Here is an 18,401-nt window from a genome sequence, read left to right on the forward strand (position 1 = left end):
ATCAGTTTGTCAGTGTATAATCATCCTCCCCAATAACTCTGATTTTACATGCTTCTGTTCAGCAATATGTGCATCAACTATACAGTGCATGACTTCAGAGCAGATATGCCATAGACGGCAATTATATTGCTTAATGGTCAAACTTCATGGTTCATGGTTTACTGTTACCTTTGCTCTGCCTGTAATGTAAAACAGGTGAGAGAGGCAGTGCCACTGAGCCACAGCCTCAGTAACTCCTCCGTTTGGACCGGGCAACTCTTGCCTATATATCCTTCCTCCCCCTGCCTGCGATGTCCCTACCCTCACCCCTTTCCAACCAGACCTGGTCCATTAACGACATCCATTTTGAGAGGCGGTAAGAGAAGCCCTTTTATGTGGCAGCGATAAAATAGCTTTTTGCCTATGCTTAGCAATGGTGGTGCTCTGGGCAGTAGACCATTACATGAAAATAAACCTAATTATTTTCTGTGCTGCTGCAACTGTGGCCCCCAGTCTCCAGCTGCAAACCCGGGCTCATGCTTTGGCCTCATGAAGCTCAGTCTTCCACGTCTCTGTGACCCAACGAGTAAGATTGATTCACTTAACCAATAACTGGAACAATGGTCTTAACTCTTGAATCATAACCGTCATCAGATTCTGGCGACTGCAATAATCTGTTAAGTGTCCTCTTTCAGTGCATTAACTCCAACCTTATGTAAGCGGTTTTCACAGAAACGTAACAAGAGAATATATCTGGCAAATCTTAATCTAATAATTCCCATTTGGGCATGAATACGTATGTAAATGAGGTTGGAGGGGTTTCGTAAAAGGGGCAAATGGTGTAAGTCTGACATGCTGCAAACATGAACCATATGTGTTTCCCTCTTTGTCTATAAATGCAGTCAGATGGCTTTGTTCTTGCAGTACCCCCTAGGAGAGGGTTCTGTTCCACCCAGATCTCGACTGTTTCCCCCTGTCCCCTTTCCAGTTCATCCTAGGTCCCTTCAGGCAGCCACAGACTGGAGCTTCGTTTCCTGGAAGATCCTCCTCCTAGTGTCCCCAGCCAGATAAGGACTGTGTGTGTGTTTGTGTGTAGTGGCCGTGTGTGTGTAGTGGCAGTGTGTGTGGGTAGGCGGTGTGGCTAGAATAACTCCATAATATCTGTGACCATGCCCAGAATAACTGCATTATGAAGGGGAGGTGGGCCGGAGGAGCCATGAGGCATGGGAAACCACAGTTACAGTGGGAAATGGATAGGAAGTAGATGTAAATACACTGCAAGATTATTTGCGTTTAGTCCCAGAAGCTGCAGTTTGGCCGGTGGAGCATTGATCAGGTCCAGCCAACGAGGAAGTGGCCTTCACAGTGGGAAACGGGGCTCATTGCTTGGCAGCTCATGTGTACCGCTGGGAATGTGACAATGACAAAAAAGAGAGCATTGCTTATAAGTCTTAATAATGCCAATAATAATCGCTTTGCACTCTGTCTAGACGAGGAACGGTTAAATTGGGTGTGTGAGGGTGTTTGGGCACTGGGGGGGCAGCCACTGCTGGAATGGGTGAGTAAAGTGAGCATTCTATTGAGGACTTAGTTTGGCTAATCTCCCCCATGTGACAGCACAGCCAGATTTGCTGCCATGGAATGCCACAGGCTGTTGTGCCGGGGACAAAAAGAGACAGAGGCTTAAGCTGCAGGGGGGCAACACTCCATGGTCCTGGAGAGCAGCACAGCTACGCCAACAGAAAAAAGTTCTCATGGGCTTCCACACACACACACACGCACACGCACGCACACACACACACACACACACACCCCTCTTCACACACACACCCCCTCGTCTCCTGCACTCCAACCCCCCCACCCCCCCAACCTCCAGCAGTCATCCCCAGGAGTGCACACTCACCACCAACCATGACTCACGTGCACACATGCACACCCGTAGTTCTCATCCGCTACTGGAGGGTGGTCAGAGGTGTTTTGGGAGGTGTCCTGACCCACCACTCCTTTTCTCACTCTTTCTCTTTGCCCCCCCCCCCCCGCCCCCGCCCCCCCTCTCTGTCTCCGGTGCCTACAGTGCCTACAGTGGTCCCTGTCCTGCTCCACACTCAGCTCTGGGCCACATCTGGTCAACAGTCGTACAGGGTACACAGAGCCTTCCCATGAATACCACCATCGTGGCGAGGACAAACAATACAGATCCGGAGGGCGGATCGTTCATCTTCCCCAACACTCAATGTTTTGCTGCCTTCCTCTTTTGTGGTGCGCATTATCTGAGGGGAACTGGACAGAAACCAGCAGCAACTGCTTTAATTTTCACCCTGCACTAAGAGACAGTCATTGCAACTATCAATTCTTTTGATAGTTTGCTGTGAATGTTCCGGTTAAGTGCACAGTTATCACACTTTATCCATCGTCTCTTTAGGTTTGTTTCACACGATTCTATATTAACATTGGTGAGGAACATTTTGTCTGTGTAAGGTAAGGCCCCGTCCTTAAAATATGATGGAAAAACATGAGAACCTCAAACTGGCACTGATTATCCACTTGTATGTTGCAGGTTGTAACACCAATCCTGTAACTTGTTTTCGGCTTAGATGAAATTATATGCTCTCAGCCAATATAAGTGACCTGTGAGACAGATTCAAAGGCTCAGCCCCAATCCCCCTACCCAACCAGCCTGTCACAAACCAGCCAAATCCCCTGGAGCCCCAGATCTCCAGTCTGGGACCAAAGTGAAAATCCTTGTCTAGTAGGGGTAAGGACATACAGTTCTGTCAGTTCTGTCAACCCCACCCCTTCTAGCCCTCTCGCCCCCTCCAATGCTTTAATTAAAGAAATAATCAGGATTTGCATTACAATGGCACCCAGGGCTCTTACCATTAGTCGCCTGTTTGCGATCAGAAGTCTAATGAAAATGTAACATCACCTAAGCCCTCCTTCACAGATTCTCAGATTAGCTGTAGCGGACTAGAAGAGAAAGCTCGGACCTTGAGTTGGTTTAATTCTTTTGTATGATAAGCATAGGCACCCTAAATTCGGCCCGGCCAAATCCTCTTGAGAGGGGCTAAGTGGCAGGGCTGAGTGAAGAGAGAAGAGGAGAGGAGAGGAGAGGGGATCAGAAAGGAAAGAGGACAGGACAGGACAGGAAAGGACAGGAGAGGAGAGGAGAGTAGAGGAGCTGTGGGGAGGTAGCCAAGGCAGGCATACCAGGCTCAGGCTGGGCCAGACCCTTCCTCCCTCGCCTGCCTCCGCCCCATTGCCCTCCCCCCTCAGCTGTCCTGGGCCACAATAGGCTGAGCATCTTTTGTGGCATTAACGGTTTGTAGGAGCAGGAGAACAATGTATGAGAAGTGAGGAGCGCGGGGTTCCCACACACAGGGCCGACATGTCCTCACACCCCCACCCAGCCACCCCTCAAAGACGGCAACCTGCACACAGCTGATCGAGGCCCCCCTCTGTGCCCCCCTTTCACACAAAAAACACTATCCTGCACATGCATGTACAAACACACACACACTTACAAAGCAAACACTCACACGCACGTAAATATACATTGCTAGTTCGACACAGATATTTGCTCATGTTTAATACATGAATAAGAATTTATGAAACAGGATGCAGTTAATGATATAGACGCATATTTGCATGCGCACATTCACACACACTTGCACATGTAGTTTAATTGCCTGGTGAGGCCATAGAGGCCGGTGGAAAAATCCTTTTGTTGCATGAAAGCTGAGGGTTTGTCTGGGATCGTGATTAATTTGTACTGTCATATGTGAGAGGGGTCTTTCTCTAGGGGGGTGAAGGATGGGAATGTCACTTACCCAACTCTAGGTTCATTGCTGTCAAATAGACTGCCAGTGAACTGGGGTTCCACCTATCTGATTGAGCAAGGTTTGGCTTAAGCCTAAGTTAATCAGCAAGGATTCAAATTTGCACAAATGACTAATCCACATCCAGAAAGTGATATATAGATTTTAATAAAATGTTTTTATTTATTTAATCATGGTGAACTAATCCACTCATCAAAACATCCACAGTTTGAGCAAAGGCCAAAAACAAATGAATTCTTTCCCATAAATGTTTGGTTACACTTGTCTTTTATTCTCTGCAGGTATCTTCTTTTTTGTTCCCTGAACTAAACCAAATACCCCTCATTAATAAGAGGGGTATATCTGTCTCCTGGAGATAATTAGAATTATTACATACACACAAATATGACCAACACTGAAAAAAGAAAATTCACCAACTTAAAAACATTACATTACATTATTGGTAACACAAATGAACTGTGTTTGTTCAACTTTAAAGTTAAGAAGTTAATATAAACTTAATTAGTGTGTTACAGACTGAAGTAATTTCTTTAAGTTGGTAAGAACTTTTCTTTTTTTGTGAATTAAAGTGAAAGAAGTAAACAATGGAAAATCCAGAAAAAAGGTTTTTCATTTCCTTGGAAATGAAGTGCATTCATTTTCTGAGTATGTTTATTTGGTGCTGAAACAATTTTGTCAATTGTTTGTGTGTACTCGCCAGTGTATTTCCTCATGACGGTGTTGACAACCCCGCAAAAGCTTTTACAATCATATTTCAGAAATAGCTTTCTTCTGGTACTTGTCCTGGATATTTATTTATTCATTCATTTCTATTCACTGACTCTCACCCTGCAGGAACTGCTGGTTAAGGCCTTGCAACGGCAAAGTTACCATATTGCCACACTTGTGCATGAACTCAGCCTGAAATTAGAGTGACTGCAAGCTCAGCAAGTGTGTTTGTATGCATGCACGAGTCGTTGTTATTTGCACCAAACCAAGCATTTAGTCTCCTAATAGCTCAAAATGCCACTGTCAGCGCCTGCATTGTTAACTTTGCACAGCGTAATCCTCTCGGGACTGCAGAATAGTTAAACAAACAGAAACATGCAAAATATGAAAGTGTCCAAATGTCATCTGTTCAAGTGTCGTTCTCATTTCTCTTGTACTGTTGTGTGCATGCGTCCGGAGCGTGTCCTTGTCACCCTGTCAAAATGTCATTCTGATGATGTGGAATAACGTGTCTTCACCCCTCCCTCTCCCTTCTGCTCCTCCTCTGCTCTCTTGCCCTCCATCATCCAATTTAGCTGTGTGTGGCACTCAGTGGATTCCCACACTCCACTGCTCTTGTGCTGTCAGGCCCAATCAGGGGCCGGATCTGTATTGATTTTCAGCCACCTGTGCCAGGCGCCTTGCTGCTGCAAAGACTCCCTGCTCCCTTCCTCCGCTGCTCTCCGTCCCTGCCCCAAGTCTGCCACCGTCTCCCGGGGCAACTGGTGCACAGTGTGCAGTGCAGTCCATTTGTCACCAATTGTCAGCGTTTAGCGGGGCAATGATGTGTGGCAAGATCAGGGAGGGTGGGAGGGATGTGGGAGGCAGGCAGAGGGGGTGGAGGAGCTCCCTCCAATGGGATGAGAACTGTATCCCCCCACGAATCTCCTTGCAATGAGGACACATCACTCTCGACCACAAGTGTGTGTGTGTGTGTGTGTGTGTGTGTGTGTGTGTGTGTGTGTGTGTGTGTGTGTGTGTGTGTGTGTGTGCGCGCGCATTTTCTTTGCTCCTCCCTCTATAGTAGCAAGAAAACTATAAGTCAGGTAAGCACACGCCTCCCTGCATCTCTTATCAAATCTAAGGTCTAAGTCTTTTTCATTCCCTTCACAGAATAAATTCTGAGCTATATAGTCACTGTTTATTCCAAATCACCAGAACCTGATTTTTTTTTTCAACAGGAGACTATTGAGTTGCACCAGCTATCCACTGGGTTGCCCGGGGACGGTTTTTGTTAGTGCAGTGAGTGAGTGAGTCTGATGTCCTTGTTTGTTTTCCTTAATAACCAGAGACTTTTTAAGAATGTCAAGGCTGGATGTCATTAGCGGGGTGCGGCTGGTCCCTAGTGAGAGAAGGCCTGAGTTCAGCTTACTCACTTCCAGCTCTGAGTCAACAGAGAAGGGGCAGTTTTCCGCCATCACAGCACCCATCACTAAGCCCAGACCCTGAACTCAGTCAGCAGAGACTGAGAGGTGCCCCTGTAGGAGAGGAGATACCAGTGTCCTATAATGGATCTGTTTTCATTCCACGGGAAGTGGTTATTTAAGTAGACTATGGAGAGAGCCCCCCTTTCCAAACATCCATAGAGGGGTTCATACTCTCAGGATGAATTGATGTTTTGAATTGAGGAGAGGCTATCAGGGAGACATAGGAGAGGAGGTTGGGGGCTTTGGTTCATTCACTTTTTGTTTTATGTCAGCTGATGGAGTCCGAATTCAAAGGAGGTACACCAGATAAATAATCACAGTTTCATGTATATTCAGTTTACAGACTTATCTGTCAATGTGAAATCTCTTACACGCCTCTGAAGATGTTTTTAGACATGAACTCGGGAAAATATGCGCAAATTTTGTCCCAACTCAGATGCTTTCATAAAAGCAGGAAAATTTCAGACAATTTGGTGGCGTCTGGGTAGAGCATGCAGGAGGCAGGACATGACGATTATGCCGCTGCAGAAAGCATCAACACGGCCAGTCTCTAGGTTTGAATTTTACATAATTTTCTTGCTGTATTCTCAAATGGGCTCACTTTTACCAGGGGGCTTGCAGGAAAAGTTCTGAGAAGAGGTCCGGAGCAACATTTGCGAACATTTGTGATATCACATACAACCACTCCGTACGCAGCTTTTGATTAATCTCCCGGACTGTTTAAAGCACCTTTTCCATCTACTAGCTGCAAAGTACCAAATATTCCCCCAATTTTCTTTTTTCAGAGCAGGAGATTTTTAGTACTATCGCATTGGCTTATACTCATCTTACGCCCCAGCCGCCAGGATCAGTTTGGCAGTGAAAAATTGAAGACCTTAGACTTCCACCTCATTAAACATATATGACACCCTCTTCAGTCCAAGGTTGACAAAGAAGCTCAGATTCTGAATGTGACACCCTGATATTTTCTTCAATTTGCTGAAGCAAACAGAGACGAAATGCTTTTGATTTACATTCCACACAAATGGCTCTTTTCATAGGCTGCCAGGCAAAATGTGTTGACTTGGCCTTGACTTCAGGTGCCTCCAACAATTATGAAAATATGACGGGTGTAATCTTTAACAGTGCTTGGTGTGTATTTAAGTGTATGTGTATAAGTGCATGTGGAACCGAGGGTGTTTTTTTGGCTGAGTTGCACAGATTGGTGCCACTGTGCAGTCTGTGCTAATGGATTTTCAGTAGGGGGGTGTCCTGATTGCCCAAGCGCCTCTCGTCTGCTCTCCTCTCGGGCTGCAGTGCCAGAGAACGGGTCTTGGGACACGTTTTGGGGATCAGCTCATGTAAACACAGACTGACCATTCCTGGGCCCATATGGAAGAGATCATCACACAGAGAGTCGTGTGACGCCTGTCATAGTGGGGCCATGGGATCAAATATATCCCCAGCCATTCCCCCAAATATCTCCCAAGTCCTCTTCCCCTGAATACCCCCCCATACCTTCTCTTGAAAACACATTCAAATCTGTCAACAGGGCTTGAAACCTGGCATGCACTCCTGGTCTTCGAAGTCACTAACAGAACTGCTGGCCTCCCTTGTTTGGCTGAGGACTTCCAGGCCGCCAATAACAAATACTCAACCTGTACCTAAGCTGTTGAGAATGTGTAATACCTAAAAGATAGAAAATATCATCAAAATCATATGCATACCACTTCCCTGTGTCCTGATGCCTAGAGGTTAATGAGCAGCAGTGTAATTACTGTGCCGAGGACTTGCTTATTCTCATCATGGATGACCAGTTTGGGATTAACTCATTACCCCCTGTCCTGACCATGCAATTAGGCCTTGCACCACAATTAAGTCCCCATGTTACGCCTCACTAGTCACTTGACACAGTGATCATTGCCAACGCAACATCGCTGCTACCGCTTATCTCAACTGTGTGGATGAACAGTGAGATCTGGCTAGTGATTGTAATGACAGCTATTGTTTTTAGCAAGCCCCTATCCGGTGTATGGTATTGATTAGGCTGGGTGTGTCCCACGACTCCTGAAGTGTGTTGACAGTCAGGCACAGATGCAGAGTTTGTGGGACTGTCGGTGGCTGCTTTCAGGAACATTTCGAGTCTTGCAGGGTCCTCCGGAAGTCTGCCAGGGTGGCCCAGGAACAATGCCTCCCATCTGGAAGCAGCTTCTCCTGGGTCTGAACTATCTGATGGATGGGGAGATCTCTCTAGGATGTCCAGCTGAGCCTGCCGACAGGGACGCGATCAATCACCCCCCTCCTGTCCCCACTGACGGGGACCTACCCCAACTCAGACCTTTAGGTCAAGGGTTCTGTCAAGGCATCTCCAGCTCCTTACACTCGTCCCGTTGACCACAGGCAAACTTATTTGATCATCTTGAGTATGTCCTTATGCTAGGGGTGTTAATTGTGCATCTACTTGTTGCCAAATTCAGACATTCTTTGCTATTATTTTACTGCTACTCGCTCCTTTTTGTTTACCTTGATGACTGCTGCTGAGAAAAGAGAAGTAATTGTTTATAAGTGATCTCAAATAACCCAGGGATATCTGGTAAGATAAAACATCCCATGTGATCAGCCTGCCACTTAAACAGGAACACATAAAAAAAAAGATTTTCTTTTCCAATAACGGTAGTGATACCAATATATCACTTACAGTAGCTGCATATTCTGGAAAGTCTTTGATTTACAAACATTTTGACAGCTTCACAGTCTATTATCTTGTCAGGATCTCAGAGCAGGTAGTGAAAAGCAGGTCTTTCAACCAATCTCCTTTGCCGTGATTGATGGACTTTCAGACCGATTTTCCATTGCTCTGGAGACTCCACTTGTCAAGAGACGTCTCAGGTTTCTGGCAGTGGTCTGCAGTTGCAGTTTTTGAGACCTATGTAGACCCATTTACAATATGGAAATGTGGAGACTGATTTATGATCACAATAAATTTTTCATATGTTTGCTTTTGACAGAAATGGTGGTGACAGCGCGAAAAACAGTAGTAAAAAGTGAGCATTTGGTTCCTTTATGCACTGAGGCATTGGAAAAAAGGAGGAGAGAAAGGTGTAACAATAGATAAAACTGGTTACAGGGCCAATGGGAGGCCTTTTTTTTCCTGTCGCTCACTTGGCCCACCTCAGCACTTGTCAGTCATAATGACAAATGGCAGCTCTTGATGAAACACAGGAGTTACATCATCATTTCTCTAATGAGGCAGCTCACAGCAGGAGGGGGAAAGAGGGAGCAATACAAGCGGTATGGAGGGATGGATGGATGAAAAGGAAGAGAAGGAAGACCACGTTACACGCCAAATAACCATAGTAGCCCAGATATTGTCGTTGTTTATCAATGAACAGATTTTAGGATTGGGATACTAAAACCGTAATCAGCTATATGACAGAGGAGCATCTAAAATGATTACTTATGCTCTACCGTCCAACTAAATGTCACGTTAAAGTGTTCTTTTGTACTGATCATATAAGCCTGCTTATGATAGATAGTTAAGCTAAGCCTTCTGTAATGTCATTTGGAGGCTACTTATGGAAATCAGAAAGCAACATTGAGCCAGTGTATATTTACACAGTAGCATTTCACAACTTTCATTCATGAGGCCAGCAGGGACAGAGATAAAGACGTTTGATTAAATATCTCTGTCTCATTGACAATGTATATGACTTTTCGTGGCATTTCTTGTGAATGTAGCGTGGCATCAGCAGCAGCCAGGCCGGAGGGCATTCCCTGTGGGCCTGTGTCTCTCTGTGTCTTTATGCCTGGCTCTGGACTTGGCGCTGGAGTCCGAGGGGGAGATAATCTGGCCTGTCTGCCTCCAGGATCTCTCAGGGTTTGGGTCTTTGTGCAGCATTAGAGCTGGCTGGGAGTGCGCCCACCGAGAAAGGGGGAAATGTGTTTGACATACGCTCAGTGCACACGGTCGGGGAGGCTGGAACAGCAGGATACGATTAATGACCACAGAATAAGATTGTTACAATATGGCTTCCCTCACCCCCACCTTCTTCACCGTGGGGCTGTCATATTTCACAGACTTGCCTGCCTGTGTGTGTTTGCAACTTGTTTGTGTGTCTGTGTTGTGAAGGGGCCCTTTTATCCTCTCTTTTTGTTTTCCCTCTCTCTCTGTCTCTTTCTCTCTCACTGTTGATGTGGGTCATTGATATGCAACAGTGCATTCCTGGATCTTACAGGAGAGTCTGTTCTCATGGTTATTGTGGAGCACTTTGGCAGATTAGACACAGACACAGGTCCTTGGACTCTTGTTATGGTCTAGCTGGGATATAAAACCTGTGAATGTAGAGGTTTACAGACCCCTGAATTATCAGATGTAGAACTGAATGGAGAGCAGCAAAAATAGAAATGGAATAGCCACAAAAGTACCCAGTTTATATTTTATTATTTTATTTTCAATCAAAGCAAAGTTCTTGACCAATCCTACAGATTTGTGATTCTGTGGTGATGTTTGATATTTATGATTATTAGAGTCAACATGAGCAGTGAAAACAGAGTGCAGCTGAAACACTGGTTACACATCAATTTGCTGTACAACAATAATAACAAGCTTGTAGGTCCATAGGGAAACCTCAGGGGGGGAAAAAATGTGGTGGCCAAATGTTGCCAGATTGTTGTTGTGGTTCAGAGGCTCCTCCGAGTGAACTTAGGGGCTTCGGGGTCAGTGGCTAAAGTCCAAAAGGCCACAGGTGCAATGCCTATGCAGGGGTACAGAGGGCAGGAGACAGGAGAGGAAAACCTTAACAAGGTGTCAAACAGGATTGTTGGATCTTTGCACATGAGCACATGCATAGCTGAACCTGCGCTGTGATGTTTGTTGACACGTCTGGGAGAGAATTTTGAAGTTTTCACAGCTATCACACAGGAGAGAGGACATGATATCCGGAGAGGGCATGATCTTTCCCAGGGTTTGGAGCCTCATCTCACTTGCTATTGGCCACTGCCAATATGCCATCAAGGCATATTGTTACTGTGGCAATCTGCGGTATATAGTGTTTGGGGAAAGTTTCTTTTCTAAGGCCTTTACCTCAAATCTGTTGGGAGTTAAACAAGGCAAAGATTGCCTTTTTCCAGGTAAACCCCCAAAATGAAGTGTTAAAGGACTACAGACCCAAAACAAGAAGAATGTCAAATGTCTCCCGCTTGAAAAATAACCTTTAAAACATGCTGTCTTGCATTGGAGAAGTTGGCTCGACCGCACATAGAGGCAAATGTCTGCCTCCTGATTCTTCTCTTCCTGACGTCTCCTTGGAATTTCACAGCAAGTTACAGAAAGTGACTTGAAGAAAAGGCTGAGAGAGAGAGAGAAAAAGAGGGAGAGAGAGAGAGAGGACTGGATGTACTGTCTGGCAGCTTTGGCTCTGTACTTGGGCACAGCGCTCACTCATTTATTGAAATCCCACTGTGTGATCCTGCTTTAAAGGGAGAGACTCAAATTTCTCCCTCATCTCCACAACGTCAAAAAGACACTTAACTGGCACCTTTTTCTGATTTTTTTTTTCTCTCCCCCACTGCCTCATTCTGCAGACGCATTGGCTAGTTTTTTGCTACTCTAATCTGAAAAGAACCAAAAAAAACCATACTTCCACTCGAGGCTAGCATCTCCGTCTGTCTCTCTCTGCACTAGTTGAGTAGCAATGTTGTGTTTTATGCATTCAACATGTGGCAGACCTCATCACTCTAACCATGTGCTCGCCACACACCTGTTCTCCCCAGTTGCTACTGCAAGGCACTCTGGGAAACGTTGCATGTTCGCTAAGCCCCTTGGAAAAAGGTTCTCCGGACCGCTGGGTTTGTTTTTGGTTAAAAAATACAGCAGCCAAATTATTTTCAATCTTAAATTACTTGAGCCAGGGCTGTGCTAAACAACAGCCTGCCGCGAAAGGGATGTGGCCACCAAACAGATAAAACTGTCTGATAAGGAATGGACATCTGTAAAAGCAAATGTTCTCTAAAATTAGAGGCACATAAAAGCTTCCTGTAGAGAGTCCCCCTGCACCTAGTGTCAAAGTGTTCCCTTCTGCACACAATGAGGCCAAAACTGCTGATGCTTCAGAGGTAGCTGGAAAGCACTAAACTGCCTGTGGAGAAAATAATAGGGGCACGGAGCAGAACACCCCAAGCTATGCCCAACCCCCATCCCAGAACTGCTACCAATTAATACACAAAAGAGACGGCGCACATAACTTTTGTGAAAGTTGCAGGATGAGAGCATGAGCAATTTCATTTTTTGAATATCCATTATCTTGCAGTTATTGCATTTATTGCTTCACATACTTCATATTAACCCTTACCTTCCTACCACCCAGTTACGTGAGCAGTCAGCTGTCTTGCTGCTGTAATCTGCCAGCGAACCCAGGGCAGTGAATCACAAGACACACTTGCGTCCTATTAGTGTCTTTACTCAAATTGAGTTACTGCTTCTATTTATTGCGATGAAGTGATATTTGCTTTAATTGTAAGGGAAGTCAATGCTGCACGTTTCCTCCTGTGCTGTCAGCATCAGGCCTGGGGGCTCTGCTTAGCGCTCTCTGACAGCACTCTGCATGGAGGAAGTGAGGCCGGTGAAGACCCCATTTACCGTAAGGCATTCTGCCCATTCACTAATCTCTTCCCCCAGAAGAGAGGTCTGCATAGATGAACCATATCAGAGCACATGCTGGGACTTTGGGGGGGTCAACAAAGGAAAATAGTGAGGGAAAAACCTATAGGACAAACCTAAATACACACCACTGTAAACATACCAACTCAAAGGGGGTCGCGAAGAGAAGTTTGCAGAGTTATGTAAAACGTGAGAGACATTTTGGTTTGAAAGATAATAGTTATGGTGTTTGTGAGTCTGTATGAGCGAGAGAGAGAGAGACAGAGAGAGCCTGCAAGGTTATGTATGTGTGTGTGTGTCTCACTTTGTGTCTCCATGACAAACTGAGACGTTGTGTGTAATGAATTGGTTTACTGCCAGGTTTGGCCCTGTCCGTCTCTCAGGAATCTGCATTTGGCCCTGAACTTTACTTTTACATGTTAGTTGAGGTATTAACTTATTTGGCCAAGGGATTAAGGCTTACTGGTTGTCCCGTAGATGGAATGGACAAACATGGGGGAGGTATGTTTGATATGCTGCTGGCCCTGTAAGTAAAGAAATGGCTGCTGATAATACTCTGAAACTCTGGGCTCGCCACTGTCACAGGGAGAACTATAGCTGGAAAGATAAGGCACATACATACACTCCACCCTATGTGCAACTCCTCCCAAGTCTTCAATTGACATTGTTTTGTACATCAGCTACAGGACAAATGCTAAAGATAATTGTGGCCATTGCAAGCAAACAGAAACCTCAGATCAGTCCTCCTATAACTAGTAGACTGCATGGCAGAAGGAAAATGTCTCATTATGATCTAGTTATGGTAATTATATACCAAGGTGTGGTTCCAATTTAAAACAAAGAAACAACACAGAAGCTCGGCTGCATTCCTTTGTTACTTGTCAGATAATCTCTAAGTACACTATGTTACAGCCGCGGTTATGCCTCATGGATCAACCGCCAGAGCTCGGCTTATATTCAAGCTCTCATGTCCCGCAAGGATGGTATCAATTTTGCTGACATGTCGACTTCCCTCCTCTCAAACAACCTGCGCCGTAATGGGCAAATTCAAATTATATCATCTGTTGAGATTTACATAGTACAGATGAGGGAGTTAGAATAAGTCAGACTACTGTGTCCGTGGTTGGTTGGACAGCCCAAACTTTTCTCTCAGTGTCTTAATTGGAGACAAATGTAAAGAATTGATGATTAAATTTCATTATTATTGGGGAGAATATTTATCTTAAGGGATAAAAAGAAGGATGAGCAACGTTGATTATGAAAATCTTACAGACAAATCCATCATTTTCTTTAGGCTCCTGGATGTAATTATGGAGTTGTCTTGATCATAGGAACATTTATAGGCTTTTTACAGTAATATATTGGTGTCATTGACAATAACTTCCCCACATGCTGTGATAAAAATACATGTGTTGGGAATGTTTCAACTGAAATCTACACTAATATATAAGTTCAGGAAACATCTTTGCGTTTGGCCCCGAGGCTTAAAATATCACATAGCCTGAGGGCAAACTCTGAGCTGAATATCATCCACTGACTCTTTGTCTTCAGCGCAAACCCACCCACTGCCAGCCCTCACCTACCTTCCTCCCAGACTGAGCTGGAGCTCACGAGGCCTCAGACACACTTAATGGGATTATGGTAATATAATTTTGTGACGCTGACCTCGGGCCGGTGCCAGGTTTCTTCCACATCCTCAGACAAAGGCGGGGAGCTCACCAAGGGTTTCAGCGGGCTGGCCCGGCTCGGCCTCTTGGCACAGGCCGACGTCCTCATGGGGCCGGTGCAAGATAGATGGCTGTGGGGCAAAGTCTCACTTCCTAACTCTACTCCAGCAGCGAGCGGAATCAAATGTTGACAAGAGGGGAGTGTAACCTTAAAATACATATGACTTTGCCAAGAGTGAGCCGACACAACTGTTGTGTGTCCGTGTAATTCTTCTGATTTAATCTAAATAATAATCAATATGATTCAGGTTGGGGGAAATGTGTCCTCCCCTTGCTCCCAACTACAATCAGAACATCGTAGTTCTTAAGCTGAGGGTGTAGCTTCCATGGAAACGGCCTTGTGGTCAACTTGTCTTTCCGTGTGATTTAGCAGGGGTTTCCACTGGATGTGTCCTATTGGTTTAAGAAAAAAGAAAAAATATGGACTGGACAATTTCAAAGCAACTCAGTGTGGGAGTTGATTCAAACGGTCTACCTGTCTACTGTCTATCTAAACAGAGGAATGATTACCACTTTACCACAAACATACCAAGAACCCACAATAAAGTCTTAAAGTATACACTATTGTGTTTGAAGTACAAACATATATCTGTATAACATTTCATATGCATCTTATTTTCCGTGTTTTTGCTGCCTTGTCTGCTATTTCAAATAGTTTTTCCTGATATACACAAACATATAGGCACACACACATATATAAAGATATATATATATATATATATATATATATATATATATACACTAACACACTCAGACACACAGTCCTTTAAACCGGATACAGTATGCTTGCAATGTGTTAGGAGTGCATTTTGACTCTTCATCTTGTTTTGTCTCCTTTTACTTTGTTGTGTATTTTAATGTTGTCCAGTCTCCACGGGTGTATCACCAGATTTTTTTTTCCCCCTTTCCCTTTTCTTTTCCTCTTCCTTTTGCCTTCAGAAAGACCACCCATAGGGTTCGGAGGGGGCAGACGTCTCTGTGGAATAATAATGGGGTCGTCCTGGGAAAATTGCCCATGGAAAGGCCTGTCTGAAAAAGAAAAAAAAGAAAGGAGAAAAATTTGGTCTTGTTTCCGATCCTTCTCGGAAACATTCATCAGGGCACTCCTGCTGTTCGGAGGGGAGCAGTCCACTCACTGGCTGAGTTGCCACTGCCACTGCCAAGACCTACTGAGCCGAGGTCAGCAGGCCGGGGCACATGCTTTAGAAAGATGTTTTTTACTTGCCTCGCCTCTTCTTTTTTTCTTTTCTTTTTTGAAATACAGATTTGTAGTGATGGGTGTGTATTTTGTACTGCCCGGATATCTCATTTTGTACAATTGTTATGAACTCTCTTTTTGTCAGAAGTCATAATCTGAGAGCATCTGCCCTGGGACATGGCTGTAATTTTTAGCGTTTCTTTTGGCAAATTGCTGTGTGGAACATATTAAAATTGTCATTATGTTTGGGCTGCTACTGGGCAAGGCAGTCTGTGTCCGCAAAGCCCAACAAATGAGTCACCATGGCCTCAAAGAGGGAAGGCCTCAATGCTGACGTCATTCCCTGACAGGGCGCTACATCACATGACATATTATTCTGATGAAACACAGTGAAAGTGGCTATCATCGGTCTTTCTCTTATTTCATTTTTAGTTTTGGTCCCTCTACTTTATTTGTATCTCACATCAAAATGTACCTTGGTTGGGATCTTCATGAAACCTTGTTGAAACATGTAGAAAAAGTTAACTGTCAACTTTTATTCCGTATTGTTATTCTTTATTCTTAATTGTTTATTCTTATTGTAAGGAAATATATATGTGTGTATATATATATATATATATATATATATATATATATGTATATATATATATGTATGTATGTCATAATTATTATGATCACCTGATTTCAGTTGGACTGCACTCCTGATTGGTTTTTGGAGAGCTGGACTTGCAAATGTTAAGGTTTCCCAGTTTCCAATGCGCGGATGCTGCCAACAAACTGAAAATAAAACAATTCAGCTCAAAGGAATAGGTCCTGGTCATTCTCTGAAGGTTGTCCTTTTTTTGCTGAACAAAGAATTGGTGGTTATAGCTAAACTTACAGACACTTCCTGTATCCCCTCGATTGTAGATGAATCAGGAAATTGTGGCTCCTATTGCCAATAGTTTAGGTGCTGTCAAATTTTGAGTTACTTGTGCTCTGGTGATTCCTCTTTTACTCACTCACTTCTGAATTCTTCTGAAAATGTAGTGACGTAGCATCTTAAAATGTCATTCTTGTCAGGACCACAATGCCTTTGTTTGGAAGATAAAAACAGTCAATTAGTGAGCTTCTTCTCTCCTTTCTGTGGGATCCCCCTGCCCCACCTTCCTGCTCCCCCCTGAGCTGTCACTAACTGGCCTCCCTTTGCCCTGTCAGGCCCTGAGGCCCCACCTTGCTGCCTCACTCCAGGTCTGAACCACTGGAGATCCAGTGATGGATGTGCCTCGGGGGCTCTCTGTGGGAGGTGGGTTCAGTGCTTCACACACTCTGCCTGCTCTCCATAAGGGGAAGATGTCAGCCCTCATATTTAACCAGACACCGCAGGATCAAGCCTGCGGGACGATCATCGTCTTGTCACCCACACGATAATCCTAAAAATAACTCCGCATTGATACGTTTTCTTTTCTTTTCCTGTCTTTTCCTGTTTTAATTGGCAGCTCGTTCCTGGAAGTAGCTTTGCCAGAAGTGCCAGCAGTTTTAAAGCAAAGGTGCAGGGAGAAGATAAGCACAGATGGAGATAGAAGAGACAACCTCAGATTTTTATAGTCCAGTAAAATATACACTGAGTTTAACGTTTTATCTTTTTAAACTGCACCACATTAGATGGTGTCAAAATTGAAATCCACAAAACGAAATTGTGGTTGCCAACTTTAAAGTTCTATTCTAACTGTAGATATTGTATTCCACTTCAGATTCATGTGATCTGTCTGCAATTGTCAGTGAATTTTATGAGGTATTGTTTGCTGAAATTATGTAATTTCCCTTGTAGTTGAACCCACATTCCCACGGCTTATTCTTCTCTCTTAGTCACTGTTTACCACATTCGACAAATCCCAGAACATGTGAGTGAACTTTAAGTTCACATTTTGAAGTATTATCCTTACATTGACTGAACGGCATACGAGAAACAGCCACAGCCCAACTTTTACTTCTTTGAAACGTTCGACAATTATTTGAAATGTTGAATTTGCTCTCATCATTACTAAATAAAGTAGTATGATGAACCACTTTTGAAGGAACCTGTCTTTGGTTCTCTTTATATGTAGGTGTTTGTGCAACATATGCAGTGAAAAAATGAGCCATAGGTTTAGTGTAGCCCGGGTTAAAGTTATGGAGTCAAGCTAAAAAAACTAAAACTGGCCAGTCATCTCAGTGCGATGAGGTGCAGCGGTGGGTGGCAGAGAAAGGTTCAGTCCAGTTGATGTGAGGAAAGAGACATCATCTCTGAATGTGCCTCGGATTTCAACACAAAGCTATAGTACCTGATTGTGTTTACATTGTCACTGATTTATTAAGGTCCGCTCTATTCCTATATTACTTGGCCAGTGACGAATAAACGATATGCAATGTCTAGTTTGTTTCTTTAAGCCGTGGTGTTTACAGGCAGGGGGAGGGGTGTGGACATACGTCTTCTCAATAGGCCGTGGTAATAACGGACCTGTGACCTCATGGTCTGAGAAGCCGGAGGCAAAAAACCTTAACTTTACTAAAATGCTGCAGTGGGTCGGCGACAAACTGGCCGTGTCACATTGAAACAATCTTTTTTTTTTTTCCTTGTTTTTTTTCTTTGAGCAGATGAGTTGAATAAAAACTGTTCCAAACTCAATAAATAACATTTTAATTTAGCTGCTCTGAAGCAGGTTTAATGTGTTAAACCTTTATGGCATCAGGGGACAGTCTGGGCTCCTGTCAGTGGAGGGAGCCCTCTCGTAACTGGTATGAATAAACCTCACAGATCTCACATTTCCGGTCAAACACAGAGGACCTGAATGCATGATGATACTGAATTAAACATGCGGCACAAGACGA

General features: G+C 44.3%; 1 protein-coding gene across 6 annotated transcripts in view; it reads left to right on the plus strand.

Annotated features, from left to right (window-relative positions):
- The window catches only part of LOC118289014, a 78,499-nt gene that overhangs the window by 16,764 nt on the left and 43,334 nt on the right, over nt 1-18,401 (plus strand). The window contains exons 2-3 of one of the 6 annotated variants that reach the window (XR_004785996.2): nt 16,749-16,836; nt 17,030-18,343. The exons of 2 other annotated variants lie outside the window; for them this stretch is intronic. Coding sequence is in view for 2 of the 4 variants with exons in the window: in XM_047328211.1 (XP_047184167.1) it covers nt 15,211-15,532; nt 16,749-16,836 (410 nt within the window). In the remaining 2 variants the exon portion in view is untranslated. Of the gene's footprint in view, nt 1-15,169; nt 15,533-16,748; nt 16,837-17,029; nt 18,344-18,401 lie in introns of those variants that run through there. 3 more of the 6 variants (XM_047328211.1, XM_047328212.1, XR_004785990.1) reach the window with 3 other exon arrangements.

This window comes from Scophthalmus maximus, chromosome 17 (genome assembly GCF_022379125.1).
Source record: "Scophthalmus maximus strain ysfricsl-2021 chromosome 17, ASM2237912v1, whole genome shotgun sequence".
In the NCBI taxonomy this organism is placed as follows: Eukaryota; Metazoa; Chordata; class Actinopteri; order Pleuronectiformes; family Scophthalmidae; genus Scophthalmus; species Scophthalmus maximus.